Genomic DNA, 26,130 nt, shown 5'->3' on the forward strand with positions numbered 1-26,130 from the left:
CCAAACCTGTAAGACTTTCATTCATCTTCAGAACAAAATTGAAGATCTTTTTGATGAAATCTGAGAGCTTTCTAACAGCTACGCAACTACCACTTTCAAGCCCCAGAAAGGCAGTAAAGACATCATTAAAGTAATCCATGTGACTCCAGTGGTTTAACCTCAATTTTATGAAGTGAAGCGACTGCTTTGCGCCAAAAAAACATAATTTTTCACTTTTATTTACATAATTGAATCTCCAGCACGTGTTCACGCATCAACGTCTGCTCTCGTGTCAACACAACACACACGTGGTGCTCTCGTGAACGCGCATTGGAGATTAATATTCTGTAAATAAAGTGGTAAATGAACGAAAGTCTTACGGGTTTGGAATGACACGAGGGTGAATAATTAATGACAGAATTTTCATTTTTAGGTGAACCAATCCTTTAAGTTATCGAGTTACACTGTTATACAGTATTTAATCACCACGCATTCATTTTTTGCCAAAGATAGATTTTATAATTTAAACTTTATACCTTGTCATATTTTTTTTTTACTTTCTTTTTGTCATGAAAAAAGAAACTTTTTTTTTTAATAATTTTTTTAATAAAAAAAATGTATTCTTATTTGGCCCTTGCGAATGTTAATTTTGGACCCTGTGTTCGTCTGCATTGGTACGTAGAACATAAATGAAAAATATGTGAAATCTTCACATTTTAAAATGGTTAAAGGTGTTGTTTATTACAAAAGCATTTTAGCATGTGGACAGTCCTACATTGCATGCTGTCTGCATGCTAAAACCCTTCAGAGGAAGTCATGTCTCTTAAGTTCATCTCCTTTAAAACAACGCTGCAAAAACAAATCTCTGGTTAAATCTCTAGCTGACCTCACTAATTGACTAGACAGTTGTTGGATTGACTAGTTAACCACTCTGACCCATCTCTGCTGCACAGACAACCACAAGATTTTGGCGTCCCATAGAGAAGTGTAAGCCGACGCTACACATGCATCTGTGTGTCCAAAAAATGCTTGTTACTGTGTAGTAGACAGATGAGGGAGAGGATGTTGTGAATAATCCAGTTAAATAAATAACCCTATTTATTTATGAGATTTACATTACGTTTATATTTAATTAATTAGAGATGAAAACAGGACATCACTCGCTGAATTAAACATGCAATGGAATGAGGTCATGTGACAACGTTTTACCAAACTACAGTTGTTGTTGTTTTTTGTTAAAGACTCCACACTTTCTCATGAACTATTTATTTATTTAGTTTTAGCAGTAGGCATTCAGAATGCAGGGTTGGTTTTTTAATTTTGGTTTCATTTTATTTTCAGTTAAGTTTAATTTCTGTTCGTTTTCATTCTGTAACTATTAGTTTTTAGGAGAGTTTTATATCACATAGTACTATACCTACCGTTTTGGGATCAGTCAAATTTGTTTTTGAAAGAAATTAATATTTTATTCAGCAAGGATGCATTAAACTTATCAGAAGTGACAGTAAATACATCAGCTTTACTTTTAAAATATATATTTTAAAATAGAACATTTTAAATTATAATAATGTTTCACAATTCTGACACCAAACTTTTGTTAGTAGCCTATATATTAAGTTATTTCAATCATTTTATATCAAATGATCTCATTTAAATAGTGGCATTAAATATCTGAGGTCCGTTGGGTGTTATTGCTAGTGTTGTCTATTGTGTCATTTTCATGTTGTGGGTTATGAAATTAATCAAGAAGTAAAATTAATTTCTGGTCATTTTTATTTTTTATTTAGTAAGTTCTGGAATCATAAAAATGTATTTTAAGTTTAGTTTCAGTTCTTATAATTATATTAGTTTTTTTTAAACAAAAATGTTTTCATGTAAGTTTAATTTAATTTGTTTTAGGGGGCGTTTAGATCACATCGTTTAACTAAAAGCAACTAAAAAAAAGGAAAACTAATAATGCGTTTTGGCTGGTCATTTACATGACGACGGCGTTTTGTGGCCCTGATAACACAAACTTTTAAAAACGATACCGTTATCATTTCCGTGTAAACTAAACAAACGTGAATTTGTGAAAACGTCAAAGTCATGCACATGCGCGTTACATGTTCAGTCTATATGCGTGTAGTGTTTCTTTCCAAAGTGACATCGCCAACTTCTGGCCTGACAGTATTTTTAGTCGTTTTCGTGGATCCGTGTGAACGGGGATCATTTTGACAGTGCTGTCAACTGTACTCTACGCGTTTTTTTTTTCTCAGTACATTATTGTTGTGTAATCGTGCCCTTAGTTTGGTTAATGATAATAGCACCCTTCTAAGGTAATTTCATTCTTGCAACTTTGCCGTTGTCTCAGATGTCAGCAGGAAGCACAGCATTCTAGTTAACGCATGTGTGCCTTGCTTATTTAGTATGCATCCATTTTCTATAGCCTATGTTCAATGCACGCATGCAATTTGCTCTTTGAGAAGAATCTCTCAATGCAGATGTTTTTTCCCAGCTGAAGTAGTCTTACAGAATGATCTTCTTGGTTTCCCTGTTGGTGACATGTAGTGTCTCAGCTGCTGTTTTCCCCCTCAAACATGTCCCGACCTGCCTCGCTCCCAGCGGTGTTGTCTTTTCTAGGCTGACCATGAAAAGTCTGCATTTAGCACAGCATCTCCAGGACATGATTGTTCGCAGGACAGTTGGATTCGCACACCATAAGTTCCAAAAAAATCCAAAAGCAATGATGGGATACATCCTGATTTACTCTTGCCTCTTGATTTTTCCTCAGAACTTGTACCAGAACAGGTTTCTCGGGCTCGCAGCAATGGCCTCTCCATCTCGTGCATCTCATGGCAGGAGGCGATGCAAGGACCCGATCCGGCACAGTTTCAACCCTGAGCAGTTCCCCAACGTGGACTTCCAGAATGGCGTTTCTGAGGAGCTGGCGGCGGCCGTGCTGCGCTCCACCAGCGACACTGACCTCGTGACCTCCCACTGCCGCTCCACCCTCACCGTCAGCACCTCCAGCTACACCATCGGTCAGACGCAGGACATCACACTCTGCTGGGACATCAAGGAGGAGGTGGACGCGGGCGACTGGATTGGCATGTACCTCATTGGTGAGCGTGTTTCTGTCTGGTCGTGTTTTACGGTGTGTTCACACGGGGCGTCAGCGTCAACGCTTCCCATTGACTTTGAATGGGTGACGTCAAGCGTTGCCGAAAAGAATTGTGGATCCGTCGGCGGCGCTTCACTGGCGTTGCTCAACTTCTGCCGCGAGCAACGCCAGTGAAGCGCCGCAGACGGAAGCGTCAGCCAATCAGGATCGCTCTATGCAAATACAGTAGCCAGGCGGCAGCCAATCACGTTCATCCTGTTCAATGAAGCTTGTTGTTGAGTTCCTGTCTAATTTCATTGGCTGACGCTGCTATGACCATGGCGTCAGTGCCAAACTTCAGCCACGCCTTCCGTCAAGCGTTGACGCTGACGCCCCGTGTGAACACACCGTTATGCCGCTGGTTAAATGTTAAGACTCAGATTTAATGAATATTTCATTCAAATGTTTGGAAAATTACACTGGTCTCATTTGATCCTTCAGAAATCATTCTAGGCGTTTTCACACTTGGTCCTTTTCAGGGGTTTTATCTCGGTTCGCTGGACTTTTGGTCTGTATGTGAACACTCGGGAGGTGGTCTGAGTATGGTTTGCCTTCAGCTAACGATACGGTTCACTAAAAATGTGCATTGTCCAGCTCACTTAATTTTTTACATTCACAAACTCTTAATATAGTTTGGTCATCAGATGCCTCCATAGAAATCAGGTATTTATCATGGCTGCTTTTTACTGTCACTTTTGATCAATTTAATGCATCCTTTCTGAATAAAAGTATTAATTTCTATAAAAAAATATATTATACTGACCACAAACGTGTGAATCACAGTGTATTCTTGAAGTTATATATTCTTCAGAGCTGTGTATTTGGTTTCTGGGGGTTTGGAGCACCAGTACATAGATGGTTTTCTACTGCATACATGGTTAGAAACAAAAATTATTTACAGTAATGTAAAAGGCCAGAAACATCACAAGCCCATTTCTACCTCGATAAAGTAAAATGACTAGTTTATTTCTCAGAATTTACTGCTTTGTTTCTCATATTTGCAACTTTGTAACTCACAGTTTGACTTTATTTCTAGATAATTGCAGCTTTGTTTCTTGCAATTGCATCTTCATATTTCACAATGTGACTCATGTTGAACCTTAGTCTTGCGATTAACTTTTTTACTCTGAGGTGGAAATGAACTTCCATACAAGCTGACTTTGATGTTTAGTATAACATTCACTACTACACTTATGTTTCTTGTATATTCATCATGTTAGAATGATTTCTGAAGGATCATGTGACACTGAAGACTGGAGTAATGATGCTGAAAATTCAGCTTTGCATCACAGAAATAAATTACATTTTAAAATATATTCAAATTGAAACTATGATTTTAAATTGTAATATTTCACATTATTACTGTCCCCCCCAAAAAAACAAAAAACAAATATAAAATCTAAATTATTCAAATTTTTTACTGGTAGTGTAAGTTATTTAAAATTCATAACAAATAAAATTAATTGGTAAAGAAATCATGTTTTTTGTTTAACAAAAACATGATATATGTGTGATATGTGGTATATTGTATTTCATATAGACAGGGAAAAAATAAAGTGCCTGGAGTAGCTCTGCAACACAGCAAAAAATAAAAGCAGTCTGTCCCTCAGCTGAAGGCCACACATTTGCTTGTAGACAACTCTATAATGAGAGCGATATAGTTTTGTCTTGTGTGTCTAGTGTTATAACGGTTCCCTGATGGCCTTTAAAAGCTGTTAATGCTTTTTGGCTTTAATTTGAGTTCAAAAGCTTTCTCGTCTTTTAGAACTACCATGAATGAATAATCAAAAGATGTGAACTTCCTGTATGCCATAATTGTGAAGAATAAGATATGAGGCTTTTCTTTTCTCTTTATCTTAGATGAGGTACTTTCTGAGAATTTTCTGGACTACAAAAACAGAGGTGTGAATGGCTCCCACAAAGGTCAGATCGTCTGGAAGATCGAGGCCAACTCCTACTTCGTAGAACGTATGTGCAGTTTTAATTGCACATTGCAAAACATTCTTATTAAATGATGCAGCATTATAGACACTTATTTCCCATAAACAGGATGCCATTAGCTAATATTAGCTTTTGGCTGCTATGGTAACAAACACAGGAAGACAAACCACTTCCATACAAACAAAAGGTGTTTCAAGTCAAGAAGTGTGAAGATAAAACACTTTCATTTTTATGGCACGCAAAATACATTTAGTTTTAATATAGTGTCTCATGAAAAGATGTGTGTGCCTTGTATTAATATAAAGCACAAGCCTCAGCTGTTTGAGGGTTATGTTAGGCTACGCTGTCTCTGCTTGACGGTCCTGAAATCATTCTCATGTATTACACTGTGAGGCCATATGGCTTATATGCTGTTTCTTTTTTTCCATTTATTTTTGGCACTTTTACAGATACAGATACTAGAGAGGAAACACGCCTACATATGGACTCAAACTCACAAAACCAATCAGGTTTAAAATAAATCTGTTTTTTTTTTTTTGGGACAAATTAGTGATGAAGTGTGGCTTTATGAAATCCCATATTGTTATGTTTTAATGTTTCTCCATTCAGTTTTAATGGATCACTTTAAAAATGTAATTTTAAAAGCATGTCTAAACATTGAAGTCATAAAACGTTAACAATCGAATCAGTCTTTTAAAATGTAGGCAAATCAAAAGAAATGCTTTTTTTTTTTTTGCAACAGAACACTACATTCATGGTGTTTTAAAGCAGGTCAGATGTCATATGTGAGAATTTTGTATGTCCTATAACTTAAAATATATTAAAAGTAATATTACATATTATAATATTGTTTAATATTATTAATATTAAAATATAAATTCTGGCCATTATTTGGCAAATAGCCAAATAATGAAATAGCAAGACTTTTATCACAGTATTTTCTGTCCTGTGTCGATGTGTTTCTTATTGAAAGAGGAAGTTGGGGTGGGATATATTTAAGGGCCCTTTTTAAAAAAATAAAAATGGACAATAACCACATTCAACTATTTCTACTTTGAACGAAACCAGTGACGAACATTTCCAGACACTTCCTTCGCAACCAAATGATGGTTAGGGGCCTGAAAAAAAGTAAGCAACCAATACACCGACGATGTAAAATTGGCTACTTGCTATTTCTAGCTGGTGACAGCATTTATAATTTACTAGGTGGGCTGGAAACTATTTAGTCACCTTCTATAAAGCCTCTATAGGCCCATGTGAACAAGACGAGTTAAGCATATCTGGAAGAAAAGAGTTTCCTCGCTGTGACCTTTGACGTTTTCTGTGCTTGGCTGTTTTTCAGTGGAGACTAAAATCTGTTTTAAATATTATCATGGAGTGAGCGGAGCCCTGCGGGCCACCACACCGTGCGTGACCGTGAAGAACCCCTCCGCACCGGTGAGCAGATCAAAAAAGAAATTGTATTTTTTGTCATGGTTTAAATGCCTTTAATTGAGCAGTGGTGAGTAACATAAGTGTGTAGGGATCAGTCATGTGACCTCCTGATGTGTGCATCTCTGCGGCGATTCCATTGCATGATATTACAGATGTGAGGAGAATGCAGCTGTTTTATCTTGCGTCACATTTCATCAAGAGTTTTTCAAGAGCAGGACAGTCCGTGCCATCTGTTTCTCAGAGGATTAACGCTGCAGATAATCTCAGGTTATCATTTGATGGCTTAATACAGGCCTCCATACCTCCATAAGCACAGAGTGAACCAAACTCTCTTTTTGTTTCTTAAAGCTAAAGTGTGTCATTTACATGTGAAAGGAACACATTTTTATCAACTTAACAAAATTAGTTTTCCCCACACTTAGGTTCACATCACATCAATCATTTTCATTAAAGTGCCCCTATTATGCTATTTTTAAGATTTAATTTTGTTTTGGAGGTCTCCTACAATAGGTTTACATGTATCAAAGGTCAAAAACACTTTAATTTGATCATAATATACATTGAAGCATCACCCCTTTTTCAGGCCTCAGCTACAACTACAGTGTTTGAGGGCGGGTCGTTGTCCGCAGGCAGCCAATGAACACCATAGGCCGGCATTATGCAAATTTGTTACAAATGTTTTGGCAGTTCAGAATTGGTTCTTTCTTTTGGGAGACAATAACTCAATTTATATTTTGCACTTTGAACATTGCAGACTTTTTACGTTCACAAACCATTATTTTACGCACTGCATGAAAGGTAATATTCAGAAAACAAAAGCATAATAGGTGCACTTTGAACATTTTTTATTTTTGATCATTGAATTTCAGAGCACTAAAGACTGAATCATCTTTGATATCTTTCTCTCTTCCTGTCAGTTTCTGTCGCACCGAATGTCCGCATCTGCTTGCGGCTTTTTGAGTTTTCAGCCAAATGAATGTGTGAAGAACATATTTCAACGCTTTGGTGTTAGTTACTAACCTGTTGGCTGGTTGCATTATTAGGAATGGCTGTGATGTAAATACTGTATGGTAACGTCTGACCTAAAAGAGTCAAGTCAAAAAGACAAATGTTTTACAAAAGAAAATCACATTTTTTAACCCTTTGTGTAAAGGTTCTCATTTTTTTTGCAATGAGGAATCTGGAAGAACTGACACTTCAGAGCTGAACACAGTATTTCACAGTTTTCTCCCCATCTCCTCTGGACTTGAATTGCTTTCTCAGAAGTATTTTTAATCTTCTTTAATCTTTACTTTTTTTTTTTTTTTTTTTTTCTGAGAACTGAGAGATTGTCTCAAATATGATGCTGTGAGACTGTGAGTGATTTGCACTAAAAGGCTGTCCTATCATAATTTTTTATCAGGATATGGCTGCTGATATTATGCAAAAGTTGTGTGTTTCCAATGAAATCTGACGCCCTGAACTTTCTGCCTTCAGGTGTTTAAGCCGGTGGCCACAGATGACGTACCTCAGAGTCAAGGCAGAAGAAGACTCATCAGCTTCTCTCTGTCAGGTGTGTGTTTCCATAAAAACTGGTATGACCAGACAGTCCATCATTAAGCTTTATCAATATTCATGGGGCTTCTATATTTAGTTTATCCAGGAGATTTCATTATTGATCCAATGCTTGCAGTCTCCTGTAAACAACTATAGGAACATGTTTACCTCAATTACTTGTTTCTTTCCTTATAAAAGACCACTCCTGCAAGGTACATCTTTGTTGAGCAATTTAGGAGATTTTTAGATGCAAGTTTGGTCCTGGTCATGTAATGATAAATAAGTATGTTCGATTCTGTTCTAATACTCTGGATTATTTCTGTTTTCTTCTTTTCTCTTATTTTGTTCTATTCTGTTCCTTTCTACTTTTTGTTCTACTTTTTGTTACATATGATTATGTGTTCTTTCTGTTCTCTTTTTGTAGTATTCAGTTCTGTTTTGTTCTATTCTCTTTTCTGTTTAGTTTGTTCTGTTTTATTAGGGCCCGAGCACCGATGGTGAGAGGACCCTATTGTTTTTGCTCCGTTTATTCTTCTTCTTCTTCTTCTTCTTCTTCTCCAAAGTGAATCGCTTTTTAGAGGGCCTTAACATGCTCGAAAACTCATGAAACTTTGCACACGCTTCAGAAGTGGTGAAAATTTACGTGTGATATGGTTTTCAAAATTGGGGGGGGGGCAAATTCGGTAAATTATTGCCCCCACATTTTGCCCCGGCTCTAGGTTTCACGTACAGGTATGAAATTTGGTACATACATGTAATGACCCAGTACCTACAAAAAAGTCTCTTGGAGCATAGCCCTAAACACAACAGGAAGTCAGCTATTTTGAACTTCCTCTCAGATTTTGGGCAGTTTTTGCCATTTCCTGATGTTGTACTTTAACGAACTCCTCCTACAGTTTTGATCTGATCCTCTTCAAATTTGGTGAGTGTAATCTTAAGGCCTTTACTAAAGGCGCCGGGTGGCGGTGGCAGGGGTGCGAGGGCCCTTTTCATCGCTGCTTGCAGCTTTAATTTATTTTGTTATTCTTATTTGTTCTGTTCCGTTTTGTTCTTTCGTTTATTTTGTTCTATGTTTTATTCTGTTTTATTCTGTTCTATACTGTTTTCTATACTGTATTCTTTCTGTTCTCCTCAATGCCTGTTTTGTTCTGCCATATTAACTTCTGTTCTATTATATTCTGCTCAATTCTCTTCTTTTATATGGTGGTCTGTGTTTCTGTTTCTGTTCCTTTTAATGCAGTTATATTCGGCCTGTTCTGGTCTAAAACACACTTAAAGGGGTAACGACACATTTTTTTTAATTGTTATTTTAATATGGTTCTTGAAGTCCAATAATAATGTTAATGAAAAATGTTTGCACACATAAAAAAAGAAGAAAAAAGTATATATATATATATATATATATATGCGCAGAAAAACATATATTTTCAACCTTGATTCTGACCCTCTGTCTGAAATGATCCGTTTTTACGGGGCGGCTCTTTTAAGGCTTGTCAGTAAATGGCCACTGTTATGATTGGCTGTATACATTATCCATATAAAACTGTTATTTATAGACAAAGCATTATGAAATCATTTACTTGTGGTTTGTGATGCAGCTGCTGTCAGATCCAATACAGTTGGCTGCTTCATCTTTCAACAAAAGTTCCATTACACTGTGCCTTGTTTACAAAATAATATATAATCTTCAGACGCGGGGCGCTATTAAAATAAACCATCCACTTGTTCCTGACGCTGGGATCCTTCTGAAGTCTGTACAGAGATGCAAACAAGCTGTTTAAACTGGACGCGTCAAAGCAAACGTTCTTTCGCTCTTTCATTTGTCCTGTTGTCAGCAGACTTAAGCGCATGGAGTATGTCTGAAACTGAATGTACATCTGTAAACTGTATACAGTGTAGACCGTGTCAGCGTCGCATCCGGTGAAGACAAATGTCCGCCGTTGCGCAACTGAACACCAGGGGACGGGACCTATGGTGCCATGCTGTATACAATTCGTCAATGTCTTGCTCTGGAGGCAAGCATATGCAAATTTATTTGTCCGTGTGATGTCACAAATCCCACAATATCTAAACACATCGTTTTTGGAGCTTTGTTTGTAATGAGAAAGACGTTTTATCCAATGAAACTTGCAGGATATTTTAGTATGTCAAAAGTTCAAGGCCAATTTGATTTCTCATGTCATGACCCCTTTAATATCCAGCAATATTATGGATTTTACTGCACTGACAGTAAACTTGAAAAACAAAACCTGAACTGAATTGATCTGAATAATGACACTGTTGTCTTCTGCTTTATATGTGATTTTTTTTTTTTTCTTCAAAACATCAACATTGTTATTGAACTGATTTGAGTTAACACTGAACTGAACTGGAGCTGAATAATATCATTACTGTCTTCAGAGCTGCTTAAAGCTGAATTGAACTTGCTTCATATTGAATGAACTTTACACAGTTATTGAACTGAACTGAATCAACGCTGATCTGAATTGAGCTGAATGATGACACTATTATCTCACTACAGCTGCTTTACAGCAGAATTTGAATCTGTCTCATATTTGATGCATCAAGTTTGCATCATTAATTCTGTTACTTTCCTGTTTATCACTGTGAAGCTGCTTTGAAACTATTTATATTGTATAAAAGTAAAAACAAAGCCGACTTGACTTCTACTTCTAATTAATTTCTCTGTCTTTATGCTGTGGTCAGACTTCCAGGCCACCGGGCTGAAGAAAGGCATGTTTTTTAACCCCGACCCCTACCTGAAGATCGCCATCCACCCCGGCAAGCACAGCATCTTCCCTGCCCTGCCTCACCACGGCCAGGAGAAGAGATCAGGCATCGTCTGCAATACCATTAATCCCGTTTGGCAGAGGGAGGTATGGGAAACAAACAAGCACATACACACTCTAGATTAAACATGCTCATATATAAATCCTTATAAAACAATATCTGGCCCCACTGTTATTATTCACAGACGTTTAACCCAACGCTGCCCTTCTGTGTTTTTGTATTCCACATGGAATTTGTCATGTAAATCCTTCATTCTGCAAATTAACTTGATGCGTCACTGCAGAATCCCAAACACGGCTCACTGTCCTGCTGACTGACGGACCGGATTTAGTTCAAATCTTTTTCTGTTTTCATTAGACAGCATGTCATCCTTGTAGGGCTGGGAATTTAGAAACGGTTCTATTTATAAACAAATATGAGAACTGTATGATTTGAATCACAGACAAAATCATTGGTTTAAAATGGCTCGCTCGCTCGCTCACTAACAGACCCAATTAGAGAGAATATAGATACACAGTTAGAACCTTTGTTTAATTAATTGTATCTAAACAATGTACACTACCTTTCAAAAGTTTGGGTAGGGTAAAAATATTTTTTTTATTGTTTTTGAAAGAAGTCTCTTATGTTCACCAAGGCTGCATTTATTTGATCAAGATACAGTTAAAACTGTGTAATATTATTACAGTATTATTATAATGGTTTTCTATTTCTATTTCGAATTTTCAGCATCATTACTCCAGTCTTCAGTGTCACATGATCCTTCAGAAATCATTCTAATATGCTGATTTGCTGCTCATTATTATTATTAATGTTGAAAACAGTTGTGCTGCTTAATATTTTTGTGGAAACCATGATTTTCAGGATTCTTTGATGAATAGAAAGTTCATAAGGACAACATTATTTGTCACTTTTGATCATTTTTAATACATCCTTGCTAAATAAAAGTGTTAATTTCTTTTTAAAATAAAATCTTACTAACCCCAAACCTTTGAACGATAGTAGATAGTATATGTAATTAGGATGAATTATTTGGTGCTTTATCAAAAGTATTTAAGAAACCTTAAAATAACCGTAATATTTAAATGGATTGAGAATCCGAATCATTAAATTCCTTGCAATTCACATCACTACATCTTTTTGGTGCAGATGAGATGAGATCACCTGGATTTGATGGGATTGCTTTCATGTTGTAGAGTGGCTGTTTCTGGATGATATCGTCCTCCGCTAAGTGCTCTTATTAGATTTGTGATGAGTAGAGGAGATCGCCTTACAGCAGAGGATTGAAATAGGTCAAGATATGGGGAATGAATGATGGAGAGCGGGTTTGTTTCCTTACTATCGGTTTTTGAAGAGATTTGAGTGAGACCCTTTGGTTAGTGCTGTATCTTTTATAGGTGATCATAATAGCTGAACTTCAGTTCTTAATTATTATAGGTTAAATTAAATTAACCTAAAAACTTCATGTTTAACATTAAAAACTTAATGTTAATGTTTTTGACTAAAAAACTAGAAGGCCAATAGACATGCATCAACTGCCCATACAACTTAATATTTTAATATTTGGAGTGCCAATACAGCCAAGCTCCAAATATTAACACACACACACACACACACACACACACACACACACACACACACACACACACATATATATTATATATTTGGGTGGCTTTTATGACCATTTTATCTGTTCATTTAGTTTTTCTACAGTGTCTTTTACTCCAGCAACATCCATCTACTGTACGATGAAGAATGACTTCTCACATTGCATTCACATTACTTTGTAAAATATGCATTTGCTTGATACCAACAAGTTTACTTTTTTTCATATTAGGTTACAAGTTCTTCTTGAAATGATTGCAGTCTCTTCCTCTGTGTCTTTGTGTTTCTTTCTCGTAGCGCTTTAATTTTGTGTCTCTGCCCACGGATGTGTTGGAGATTGAGGTGAAGGACAAGTTTGCCAAAAGCCGACCCATCATAAAGCGTTTCTTGGGCAAGCTGTCCATGCCAGTGCAAAGATTACTGGAGAAGCATGCTATTGGGTACGTACTCACAGAAAATCAAACCTAAACTAAACTGAAAAAGAAAATTTGTTATGCTATTGAGTTGAAATGCAAATTGCAAGGTGCTTGCTTGTGTTTTGTAATAGTGATCGAGTGGTCAGTTACACTCTGGGTCGGAGGCTTCCAACAGAGCATGTCAGTGGCCAGCTGCAGTTCAGGTTTGAGATTACCTCCTCCATCCACCCAGGTAATTCCAGTTTTTATTCTACCTTTTATTAAAGTCCTTAAAAGGTTAGTTCACCAAAAAATGAAATTTAGCCCATGTTTTACTCACCCTCAAACTAGGAGTATATGACATTCTTCTTTCAGACGAATACAATCGGAGTTATATTAAAAAATGTCCTGGCTCTTCCAAGCTTTATAATGGCAGTAAATGGTCGTTTCTGTTTTGAAGTCCATCAAAGTGCATCCATCCATGATTAAAGTGCTCCACATGGCTCTGGGGGGTTAATAAAGGCCTTCTGAAGTTTGTGTAAGAAAAATATTCATATTTAAAACTTTATCGACTAAAATAACTAGCTTCCTGCAGATGGCCGTACGCATCGATTTACGGCGAAAGAGTGACCCTTGACCTTGGCGCACAATGTAATGACGAACGCAGAGAGGCGTCTAAACTACATCCTACGTCATACATGCACCACGGGTTACTCTTGTGGCATAAGCCGACTTGCGTATGCGTACGGTCGTCTGCCGGAAGTTAGTTATTTTAGTCGGTAAAGTTTTAAGTATGGATATTTTTCTTACACGAACGCATTGCTTCACTTCAGAAGGCCTTTATTAACCCCCCAGAGCCGTGTGGATTACTTTTATCATGGATAGATGCACTTTGTTGGACTTCAAAACAGAAACGGCCATTCACAAATTGTAAAAAAAAAATCTGGAAATCATGATACATTTTTTTTTCTTCATGATTCTTTGATGAGTTTTAAGTTTTAAACAGCATTTATTTGAAACGTTATTTATTTTGTAACATTATAAATGTCTTAACTGTCAATTTTGATCAATTGAATGCATCCTTCTTGAATAAAAGTATTCATTGCTGACCCTAAACATTTGAGCAGTAGTTTAGTTAATTATCATAAACCCTCATATTACTGGCTTCTAATACTAGTCTAATCAGACCACTCATGATAACATTAAAAAGTCATATGCTTGCCAGTATTGTGCATCTTTACTAGACGGTATTGCTATATATGCATTGTACCATGTAGGTCACAGATTTCTGTCCTCTCCACAGATGATGAGGACATGTCTCTTAGTACAGAGCAGCCAGTGGCAGAAGCTCAAGTCCAACCTCAAGCAGAAGACACCATGAGCTTAGACCAGGAGGCCCCAGAGTTGCCCTTAGATGGAGATGCAGCTTCTGTAGAGATGCCCATGGACGTTGAATCCGGGCAGAACTGTGTAGCTGAGGAAGATGCAATAGAGGAAGAGCCTTTAGAGACAGAGCAGCAGGAGGCAGCTGCCGAGAGCAGTGAACAAATGGAGCACAACGTAGGTGGACCCAACGGAGAAGCAGAAGAGACGGTCCAAGAAGAGGCAGAAACTGATAGTGCCTTTGCCGATGAGCCTGCAGACTTTTCAGGAGCTCCTGCTGGAGTTGAAGAGGAGGCGATCCCGGACCCGCAGCCAGTTTCAGAGGAACCAGAGGTGGATCTAGAGGAAGGCTGCTCGCTCAGGATCAGAACCACACCGAGACGGAAGCCACGACCCTGCTCTTTACCCGTGTCTGAGCTGGAGACGGTCATCGCTTCAGCCTGCGGAGAACCCGAGACGCCACGCTCCCATTACATCCGAATCCACCACCTCCTGCACAGCCTGCCATCCACTCAAGCTCAACCAGGAGATGCAGCTGGGCTTGAGCCCGACAGGCCGCAGGGGGTAGAGGAGGAAGAGGAGGAGGAGGAGGAGGAAGAGGGTGCGACTCTTGAGCCTCATGCTTTAACACCCAACGGCCCCCGCAGGACGCTTCCCCGCAGCCGCTCACACGAGCGCCTGTCCGACCTCATTCAGATGCTCGACGGAGATGGGCAGCCGCTCGGGGCTGAGGGCCAAACCGGAGTTCAGAGATCACCAGGGGAAAGCGAATGCGATTTGAGCCCGGTGCCCTGCTGCAGTCATATGGCACATAGGGCCTCGGGCCCTGTGCGGGCGCCGTCTCTAGACAGCGCACGTAGATCGGAGAGCACTGTGTTCTCCTCACAGGATGACGAGGACGAGATGGACAGGGTGAACGGTATTCTGGGATTTGAGGGAGAGACCGGACAAGGCGCTAAGAGCCGGGAGCCGGGGGACGGAAGCTGTCAGTGGGAGGAGGCGCCAGACAGTCACGTCCAGAGCCCGCATGGCATTATGGATAATGGAGAATCACCTGTAGCTGGTCCAAGCAGCAGGAGTGAGTAGACGGGGTTTCCATGCATACAGTAGATCATGTGTTGTGTGTGTAGATCTAGGTTTTCCCTTTAGCAGATACTCTAAAGTATCTATGAAGAATGCCCTGGCTTGTGTTTGTGGTATGTTTAGGAGAATGTCCTTTGCCTTGTAACCATCCTGCAGTGAGCCAGCTACCAGCACTGCGGCCCGACCCACATCACTATCCCACCATAGACGAGCCGCTGCCCCCAAGTAAGTTCTGCTGTCTCATCACGCACTGTAATCTATTCAATGTACTTCAGGTGATTCGCCTATAAATTATACATAGTTATCAAAATAATAATATATACATTAAAGAAATGAATACTTTTATTCAGCTTTTATTATTATACACATTAAATGGATCAAAAGTGAGTCAATACATTTATAATGTTACAAAAGATTTCTATGAATGCTGTTGTTCTTTCTGTTTATCAATAGATTCATTCCACAGTTTCCACAGAAATATTAAGCCAGCACTACGGTTTTAAACATTGATAATAATAAGAAATGTATTTGAGCACTAAATCAGCATATTAGAATGATTTCTAAAGGATCACTGAAGACTGAAGTTATAATGCTGAAAATTCATTTTAAAATGACATACAATATTACTATTTTTACTGTATTTTTCACCAAATAAATGCAGCCTTGGTGAGCATAAGAGAAAGAGACTTCTTTCAAAAACATAAATACATTCAGACACCAACCTTTTTGAATGGTAGTGCATGTAACTTTTTTTATATTGCATTAATTTGATTGATTTTTTTTAATAATAATTTATAAATAAAGATTTTCAAAAACCTCAATTATCACAAATAAAATTTTAAATGAATCATATGAGGTCCTATGTCTATTACGAAACATCAGATACTGTATGAGCAAAATGTTACTTCACAAAAACATCCATAGCATGAGATTAACCCATGCTTTATTTATTTGCAGAAAGTAATTGTTTTTTATACATTTTGTTGCCTTTTAAATTGGAAGTTGGATGGAAGTTCAGATGGAAATAAATATTTCATCATCAAAACTGTGAAATCCATCCAAATGTATCACTTTCTTCTGGTTTACCGCCCTTCACTGTATATCAAAGCTGTAGAGAGTCAAAATACAACCACTTGTACGCAAACAAACTTTCTTATCAGATATGAGTATTTTCAGTCTCACTCACTAACCCACACTGTGAGATATTCGGCACTGATTACTGTAATGCCAAGAAGGTCTGCTTTCAAAGACTTAATTTTCATGCTGTTGGGGTGTGTGTGTAGTTAACCCAAAAAATGAGTCAAATCTGAAACATCCTACATTGAGGGGATTTTTGATAATGCTATAATGCTAAATAATACTAATTAAAGTTAAAGTTAAATACTTAATTTTTTTTGCCTGGCAGACCCGAATATTGACTTGGGCATCAAATGTGTGTTTGTGTTTTGTTTGGCACGCTCAGACTGGGAGGCCCGTATCGACAGTCACGGTCGTGTTTTCTACGTGGATCACATTAACCGGACCACCACATGGCAACGGCCCACGTCCGCAGCCACGCCGGATGGCCTGCGCAGGTCTGGTTCCGTCCAACAGATGGAGCAGCTCAACAGGAGGTAAACAGCACTGTTTATCAGTCGTTCCTCTTTTAACAGTTTTCTGAGTAAACCAACATTTTACACTTCTAGATACAGATCAGTTGGATTGCATTAATGGTGCATCCTGTGATGTCCAAATTTTTTATATAAAATGGATAGTTCTGACTCTGATTAAATGAGCCACTGTACTCTATTAATGCACCAACTTGACCCTTGCCTTGACAATAGTAAACAGCCTACATTTAGGCTAATATTACTTGATGAATAATAATTCTTTCATTTCATTATTAAAAATGTATTTATTGCACATTGGTGTCTTTTATCATTAAGCTGATGTTGCAACAACTGATTTTCTTACTCAGTATTTTTGTCTTGTTTTTCAGTACAGATATCTAAGCATTCTCAAGTTTATTTACTTGAGATGCAAATTGACATAAGAAAATGTTAAATGTTTTTGTTGTTCTGTTCCTCACAGCATCCTTTTAACTGTGGTAAGATCACTTTATTGGTCAGCATCAAGTGGTTTATTGCAAGTGGTATATTTAGCACTAATGGGATGTTGTTGCTGTAGTTAAAAGAAATGGGCACATAACATAAGTATCTATAGCAACCTCTGTAGTAATTGCATAATTCAAAGCCAATGATTCATTTTCACACTCTCTTGGGTCAAATGCTGCTTTAAGCACAGACTCTGTCCGGTACAAGTATGTTCACATGGGCTTATAAACATGCACTCTTTTGCCACCTACAGGACAACAATATAGGATGTTGGCAAAAGTGTGTTTCAGGTCATGTTTCCACAAAGAATGTAATTAAAGGCTGTTTTTTTAAGAGTCCACAAGCAGTGGATGACAGATTTAGATTATTCTTAAAGCACACAAAGCTTTACTGTACCGTAAGGGATATATGTGAGGGTGTGCGGGTAGAAATAGTTGTAAATTATTTTTATGATGGGAGTCTTACTGTACTGATATTTGTGACTATAACAATACTCTTGTACACTCGTCAGGTATCAGACCATCCAGAGGACGATGGCCACAGAAAGGAGAGACGAGGAGTCAGGCAGCCCCCGCAACGAGAGAACAGCCAACACTGAAACGGACTCGCCTCCACAAACAACCGGTAACTTCATAAACATTCAGTTCTATTCAATTCACATTTATTTGTTTAGCTCTTTTCAAAGTAGCTTTACAGTAATCTGTTATCAGAGGTGACTCAAATTGAATGTCTATATGTCAAAAGTGTACAGTTCTAATATATTACAAATCATGCAGTTAGCTAATATGATGTATTCATCTAGGCAGAAACAATGATCTCATTAAAGCAATTATTACAAGTTGTGATCAGAATGATTACAATATATAGAAAATTTGGCAGTGGTGCATGTTGATTCAGAGTTGGCGTCATCTGAAGTCCTCGCAGGAGTTGGCGTCATCTCTTCAGAGGTGTTGGGTCATCTGTAATCTTCATAAGAGGCTGGATCCAAAATGAAGCTGGCGTGCTCTCTAGTTACCTCGGGATGCGCATCCGGAGGTAGAGACAGAAAAAACAAATGGAAAAAATAAGCGTAGCTGCTGTTCATAACATTTCAAGCAAAAAATATTCATGTGCATTTCATCTGATATAACTGGAGAACAAGGTTATGAGATGTATTATGTGAATGCTTGGCTTAAGAGATTTTAGTCTAGATTTAAACTGGGAGAGTGAGTCTGAGCCCTGAATATTATCAGGAAGGTTATTCCAGAGTTTAGGAGCCAAATGCGAAAATGCTCTCCCTCTTTTAGAGGACTTCGATATCTTGGGTACTACAAAAGTTCCGAGTTTTTTACCTTAAAGAGCATGAAGGATTGTAGGGTAATAGAAGATTGGTTAAATACACAGGAGCCGAACCATTTAGGGCCTTATATGTCAGTAGCAATACTTTGTAATGTAGAGATAAAATTGGGGATATATGATCATATTTTCTTGACTTGGTGAGAACTCTAGCAGCTGCATTTTGGACCAATTGTAGCTTGTTTATTGAGAATGCAGGACAACCAGCTAGTAATGCATTACAGTAATCCAATCTAGAGGTCATGAATGCATGAACTAACTTCTCTGCATCAGAAACAGATAACATGTTCCTAAGCTTAGCAATGAGGTGGAAGAAGTCTGTTTTTGTAACATGAAATATAATTATCGAAATTAATATAATATAAAATATAATATAAAAATCGAAATATAATTATCTTTAACTTTAACGTAATACCTCAGTCTTATCCAAATTTAATAGAAGAAAATTACTGGTCATCTTTAACACACTCTTTAACACACTTGGATAATTTAGAGATTTCATCTGGTTATATATATATATATATATATATATATATATATATATATATATATATATATATATATATATATATATATACCGGTGTATATATATAATTATATATATAAATATATAACTGTGTATCATTGGCATAACAGTGGAAATTAGTTCCATGTTTTCTAAAAAAATATTATCAAGAGGCAGCATGTATATTGAAAATAGCAGAGGGCCTAAAACAGACCCTTGTTGCACTCCATAATTTACTGATGTTAACTTGGATAATTCCCAGTTTAAATAAACAGAATGGTAACAGTCAGATAGGCACAATCTAAATCACCCTAATGCCTGTCCCTGAATACCAGTGTAATTTTGTAATCGATCTAAGAGTATGTCATGATCTATAGTGTTGAACGTAGCACTAAGATCAAGTAAAACTGGTATTGAGATGCAGCTTTGGTCAGATTTTAATGAGCACAGTTTCTGTGCTATGATGAGGCCTGAATCCTGACTGAAATTTTTCATAGATATATTTTTTTAGGAGAACAATTGAGTGGAAACAACCTTTTCTAGTATTTTAGACATAAATGGAAGATTTTGCTTGCAGCTTTTAGATTCTATGCGATTCTAAAGACCTCTAAATGAGTTTGTCTCTAGGTAATGAGTTTCTCTCTTGAGAGCGCGGGTAATACTGTTACTGGTACTTTTCTCTCTAACCTTTTTTAATCTGATGGGTGCAACAGTTTCTAATCTACGTTTGTAATGTAATGTGTGAAAGATTGTATTCCTTTATTATGTACATAGAGAATCACAATGCTGAAAAAGTGTTTTCAGTTTGTGTTTGGATTTGAAATAAAAATAATGAATAGATGGTGAACTAATGTTGTATTAAATGTGGTATACAGCCGCAGATCAATTGCGCACTGCAAACGCTTCTTATGTGAAAGGACAATGAGCCCGTCCTGCTTCTGCACTGCATACGTACCTACATACAATCTGCGTATGCACTGCACACGGAGATGAAAATCATTTGCTCACCCTCATGTCAGTCACAACCTCTTTGTTTTAGTCTTTATTTACAAAAAAAATAATTATTCTGCACATAATCCAATGCAGAATGCTCTTTTCCAGGTCATTTGATAATGCGTCCAGCTACCAATTAGAGTATAATTTTCTTAGCTCTGTTTAACACATTTTACCATGTTTAAATCCATTTGCAGATTTTCCACAAAAACAAAAATGTGAAGAAAAAAAACCCCTGTAGATTCCATCAGGGCTTGCTCATTTGCATGTTACAAATGTAGAAAGTAACCAATATCTGTTCTAAAAAGAACAAAAAGTGTCTTAAATATATGCTACAGTACATGTCAGGTCTTCATATCAGGCTTTCTTTGAGAAAAATTGATCAATGACTGAAAATCAAGTCGTTACTAACTTAAAAACTTGCCTTCTGTCTTTTGAAATCTGGTGTGTTCATGGTGCATGTGAGATTGTCTTTTTTTGCATGCAGCCAAAAGCAGAGCACACTAGATGTAGAAAGACGATAAGAAGAAACTGCACACAGACCTCACATATCTTGTGAATGTGGCAGGTTTGGCCATGCAGAAGCATAAACGAGATTTGAGAGCTGGGTCAAAAGGAAGGATTTTAATTTTGGGTGAGCTATCCCTTTATATTATCTTTCTTTCATTTAAGAGTTGAGGAGAGACGCACCATGTTCTCCGGGTCATTGTCAGAAGATCACTTTACTACTGCAGAGTCCAGCGGTCAAATTCATCACTCACCCAGAGTTCTTCACTGTGCTTCACGCAAATTATGTGAGTTGCTACCTCACTACACATTTATTTATTTTTTTAAAACATTAATTTTCTATCTATAAAGTATTTAATTTATCCACCATTATAAAGTTTGGGGTCAGCCAGTTTCTTTTCTTTTTTAATGAAATTAATACTTTTATTCAAGGATGCATTAAATTGATCGAAAGTGACACAAATCTTTTGTAACACTTTAAATGTCTTTACTATTTCAGTAAGTGCTGATCTTTTGAACTGTCTTTTCTTCAATGAATCTGAAAAAATTGATCATGATTTCCACAAAATTATGCAGCACAACTGTTTTCAACAGTGATAGTAAAAACAAATGTTTCTTGAGAACCAAATCAGCATATTAGAAGGATTTCGGAAAATTCAGCTTTGCCATCATAGGAATAAACTACATTTTAAAATATATTAAGATTACAACAGTTAAGAGAACAAAACAGTTATTTTAAATTGTAAGAATATTTCACAATATTACTGTTTTAACTGGATTTTTTATCAAATAAATGCAGCCTTGGTGAACATCAAAATCTTACAGACACCAAACTTTTGAATGGTAGTGTACGTTGTAATTAAGAAGTTTATGCCAATGTTATGTTAACTTCCTCTTTTTTTTATATAGGGAGCGTATCGCATGTTCACCAACAGCTCGTGTCTGAAACACATGGTCCTGAAGATCAGGCGGGATGCTCGAAACTTTGAGCGCTACCAGCACAACCGTGACCTGGTGACCTTCTTGAATAGGTTCGCTGATGCTCAGCTGGAGCTGCCGCGGGGCTGGGAGATTAAAACAGACCCACAGGGGAAGGTACGTCACAGCACGCAGTTCTCAACAGCTCGCATCAGTGCCATTATTTCAACTGTTTGTCCTCCACTTTTCTCTGCAGTCGTTCTTTGTAGACCACAACAGTCGTGCCACAACCTTCATTGATCCCAGAATCCCCTTGCAAAACGGCAGACTGCCCAACCACCTGACGCATCGCCAGCACCTGCAGAGATTACGCAGCTACAGTGCAGGAGAGGTCAGACACACTCACCATCTAGAGGAAATTACTGTTACGTAATATTACAATGTTTATTAGTTCATTTTATTATTTTCCACAATCATTTCCAGGCATCAGAGGTGTCGCGCACCCGAGGGGTGTCTTTGTTAGCCAGGCCTGGAAACAGCCTGGTAGCAGCTATACGAAGCCAGCAGGAGCCGGTACCATTAGGTAATGGTAAAAAATAAATACCTATACTATATGTATACACTCCCGTTTAAAAGTCTGTCAGTTTAAAAGTCAGTACGAATTTTTTTTTTTCAGCAAAGATGCTTAAATTGATCAAAAGTGACAGTAAAAAGATTTATCTCAGTTTTCACGAAATATGAAGGAGCACAACTGTTTTCAACAATGATTAGGCTATAGTAAGAAATGTTTTCCTTCTGTGTCCCAGCCTACAATGATAAGATTGTAGCATTTTTACGGCAACCAAACATCTTTGAGGTGCTTCAGGAGCGACAGCCGAGTCTGGCGAGGAATCACTCACTCAAGTATGACCCTCCATCTTCCTCTGTTATTGTAATGCATCATTAGCACTTCCAAGCAGTTCTCAGTTTTTCGGGTATGTTTATGTCTAAAGGGAGAAGGTGCTCCACATCCGAACCGAAGGCACACAGAGACTGGAGAAGCTGTCGTGTGATGCTGACCTGGTCATGCTGTTAAGGTAAAGCACCCAGCAGATTGGCCACATGAAAGCAAATTTACCTGTATAAGAACGCAAAGATTTCCTGGGCTGCACAAAGTGTGCATTTGTAATTCATAAACTGTCACACATGCTTTCTTCAGAGTGTGTTTTGATTTGCTTTTCAGTTTGTTTGAGGAGGAAATCATGTCTTACGTTCCTCTCGCTTCATTTCACCCCGGGTTCAACTTCTCTCCGCGCTGCTCCCCCGGTTCTTCTCCCCAGAACTCTCCAGGTGAGTCGGCCGAGAGCTTTAACCATAGGCCTCGGATGGTCTGCAAATGACATTTATATTATTTAGAAGACATCTTGATATTATAATTCCCAATTCAGTCCTCATTTGTATCTCCAGACCAACTTTTCAAGACACATTAGCCCATATACATCAGTATTTAGCACTGGGATAGGATCTGAGATGGATATTAAAACCAGTTATTACAGAGCTCTCTGAAATGCTTGATTCTGATTGGCCAGTTGTGACATTTTGCGGTCAGTCGATAATGACTGTTGCCAATAGCAAAGCTGTATGATGACGGCTCATCTGGGTATTTGAGGCCGGCACTTCTTTCTCTCATATTATACCGCAGATGGACTCTGATGCCATCTTGAGCCTCAATTATCGACTCTACAGTATTTACTGTCAAATGAAACCAGATGACTTCAGTATTAATAATAGCCCTGTGGTAATATTGTTGAAGTGTTTGTCTTGTTGCTCGGATTTTGTACACTGTAATGGATTATAATATAACAAACAGGTAAGATTTTAAAATGGTTCTTCTCAAATCAATATTTCCATGTCCTCGTCATTATTTATGTGGTGAAAACAGCTTTTCTCCACAAATAAAAAAGTAGTACTACTATAGATTATCACTTAAATGTCCATCTTGTTCTAGGCTCAAAGCTGCTAGGAACTGTTTTTGTTTGCGGATTTAATGAGCTTATAAAATATTTAAACTCAAATCAATATTCCGTGTCTAATTATGTACTGTGGCAAGTAGCCGTTGAATAAGCAGGATAATATTTCCTATAATCCAACCGGTGGTTATAGCAGAATAAACCCGACCGGGTGATCAGGACCCTGACACGAAGGGGACTTGCATAAACCACTTCAGGCTGATACAAGCGATATCAAAAGGCTTGATGTACATTATCTCTTACTTAAAGTGATTTATTTTCATGAAGATCCTTAAATTTGCAAGGAAAGTGATAGATTATTCACACACACTCTGATTTACTCTGATAAAGGCTTCCTTGAGCGAACTCCTCTCGTTCCAGTCTGCTGTCTGTCTGGTGAGGGCTCTCCAGGTCAGCTGCTCTCAAGCCTTCAATACTGTCCCCACCCAGCTGCCCCTCTCTGTGTCATGATGGACATGTTACAGACCCTAAGCCTGTTTTGTGTGAATATTCAATCCTTTGTCCACGGCTTTTCCTTATTCTGTCCATAAAGTGGTTAACTAACTAGTCTTGTTTTGTATACTTTCATTTTGTAAAACTTGACCGTTGTGCATGTTTGGACACTCAAAAACCGGTCACAAAATGATCAAGGATAAAACTGTACTCCGGTACATTATCAAAGATCCTTGTCCTGTAATATGTCTTTTACGTAACGTAACGAAAGGAACAATCATCTCACCCATTCGTGTGTTTATTCTCGAGGTGAACAATCTCCTCTTTCCTTTTGGAGTTGTTTTATGGCCTGCTGATCCTTCACAGTCATTCCCTGATGATTGATATTTGCAGTAAGCTGGAGTTCACATCTGTGGTGATGGTTTGGTCTTTTCTTTAGGGACCCAGAGGGCTCGGGCACCAGCGCCCTACCGCAGAGACTTTGAAGCCAAACTGCGCAACTTCTACAGGAAGCTTGAAGCAAAGGGCTACGGGCAAGGACCTGGGAAGATCAAGTGCGTGAACACTGACAATTGATATACAATTTATATAACCGTTCAAAGGTTTTGGCTCTGTGAGATTTTTTTATTGTTTTATAGTCTCTTATGTTCACCAAGGCTGCATTTATTTAATCAGAAATACAGTAATTTTGTGAAATATTATTATGATTTAAAATAACATTTTAAAATATTTTCAAATAGAAAACAGCTATATATTTCTGTGATGGTAAAGCTGAATTTTCAGCCTCACATGATCCTTCAGAAATCATTTTAATATGCTGACTTGCAGCTCAAGAATCATTTCTTATCATTATCAATGTTGAAAACAGTTGTGCTGCTTAACATTTTTCTGGAAATAGTTTTTTTTTTTTTTTCAGGATTCTTTGATTAATAGAAAGTTCCAAAAGAACAGCGTTTATTTTGAAATCTTTGGCAATATTGTAAACTTTTGATCAATTTAATGCATCCATGATGAGTAAAAGTATTAATTTCTTTATAAAAAAAATAAAAAAAACCTTACCGACCCCAATCTTATGTGTGTGTTTAAATATGCTGCTTATAATATTTAAAGTAAGATCAAGTGTAGGCCAATAAAGTAGTATCAGCAAGATAAATGTCCTACACTTCTCACTTCATCTTATTTTTTTTAGACTGATTGTCAGAAGAGATCATCTTTTAGAAGGAACGTTTAACCAGGTCATGGCCTACTCCCGTAAAGAGCTCCAGAGAAACAAGCTGTACATCACCTTTGTCGGAGAAGAAGGGTGAGGCTCCTCGAATAGGTAGTGTTTAAGCAAAAGTCATATGTGGTTATATCTGAATTCTGCTCTTCTTTCCAGACTGGACTACAGCGGACCGTCACGAGAGTTTTTCTTCCTGCTGTCTCAAGAGCTGTTTAACCCTTACTACGGCCTGTTTGAGTACTCCGCTAACGACACGTACACTGTCCAAATCAGCCCCATGTCTGCTTTTGTGGAAAACCATTTGGAATGGTAAGGTTCTTTCCACTTCCTCCCAAGGAATTCCACTTTCTGTGTGGTATGAGAAATCATACTGAATTGCCATTGACAGAGAAATAAATAAGTTATGTCATTGGCTGCTCTCACAGACTGCTGTTATTGCTAGTATCTCTGTTTTTGAGCTTCTTTCATGGACCGCTTGATGTGCCGTGTGTTTTCAGGTTCCGTTTCAGTGGTCGGATTCTCGGCTTGGCATTGATTCATCAGTATTTGTTGGACGCTTTCTTCACCCGCCCATTTTATAAAGCTCTTCTCAGACTGTGAGTGGACCGGAAAGCATTTCATGCATTACATTTAAATCAACATGTAGGGTTCAAAGATGACAGAAAATTGCCTTAAATTGTGAATGTCCTGTGAATTGTATATAAAGGTCTTTATTGAAAACACAAATCTAATTGTCAGAATTCTTTGATAAATAGAATGTTCAAAAGAACAGCATTAATTTGAAATAGAAATATTGAGTAACATTATCAATCTCTTTACTGTCACTATCATATA

The 26,130-nt window shown here is 37.7% G+C and overlaps 1 protein-coding gene across 4 annotated transcripts in view; it reads left to right on the top strand.

The window, feature by feature from the left end:
* Positions 1-26,130, top strand: part of hecw1b (HECT, C2 and WW domain containing E3 ubiquitin protein ligase 1b) — a 38,130-nt gene that overhangs the window by 6,126 nt on the left and 5,874 nt on the right. For 3 of the 4 annotated variants that reach the window (XM_084119714.1, XM_084119715.1, XM_084119712.1), the window contains 22 exons: positions 2,750-3,080; positions 4,979-5,086; positions 6,402-6,496; positions 7,970-8,045; positions 10,736-10,905; positions 12,719-12,861; positions 12,969-13,069; positions 14,120-15,277; positions 15,406-15,507; positions 16,745-16,895; positions 17,887-17,999; positions 20,881-21,002; positions 21,625-21,810; positions 21,890-22,024; positions 22,117-22,216; positions 22,440-22,536; positions 22,626-22,709; positions 22,856-22,962; positions 24,514-24,628; positions 25,264-25,377; positions 25,453-25,605; positions 25,794-25,892. In XM_084119714.1, coding sequence (XP_083975840.1) covers positions 2,786-3,080; positions 4,979-5,086; positions 6,402-6,496; positions 7,970-8,045; positions 10,736-10,905; positions 12,719-12,861; positions 12,969-13,069; positions 14,120-15,277; positions 15,406-15,507; positions 16,745-16,895; positions 17,887-17,999; positions 20,881-21,002; positions 21,625-21,810; positions 21,890-22,024; positions 22,117-22,216; positions 22,440-22,536; positions 22,626-22,709; positions 22,856-22,962; positions 24,514-24,628; positions 25,264-25,377; positions 25,453-25,605; positions 25,794-25,892 — 3,824 coding nt within the window. In that variant the 5' untranslated portion in view covers positions 2,750-2,785. The remainder of the gene's footprint in view (positions 1-2,749; positions 3,081-4,978; positions 5,087-6,401; positions 6,497-7,969; positions 8,046-10,735; positions 10,906-12,718; positions 12,862-12,968; positions 13,070-14,119; positions 15,278-15,405; positions 15,508-16,744; positions 16,896-17,886; positions 18,000-20,880; positions 21,003-21,624; positions 21,811-21,889; positions 22,025-22,116; positions 22,217-22,439; positions 22,537-22,625; positions 22,710-22,855; positions 22,963-24,513; positions 24,629-25,263; positions 25,378-25,452; positions 25,606-25,793; positions 25,893-26,130) is intronic. The other variant, XM_084119713.1, reaches the window with a different exon arrangement.

The sequence above is a fragment of the Abramis brama genome (genome assembly GCF_963993115.1).
Source record: "Abramis brama genome assembly, chromosome: 7".
NCBI lineage: Eukaryota > Metazoa > Chordata > Actinopteri > Cypriniformes > Leuciscidae > Abramis > Abramis brama.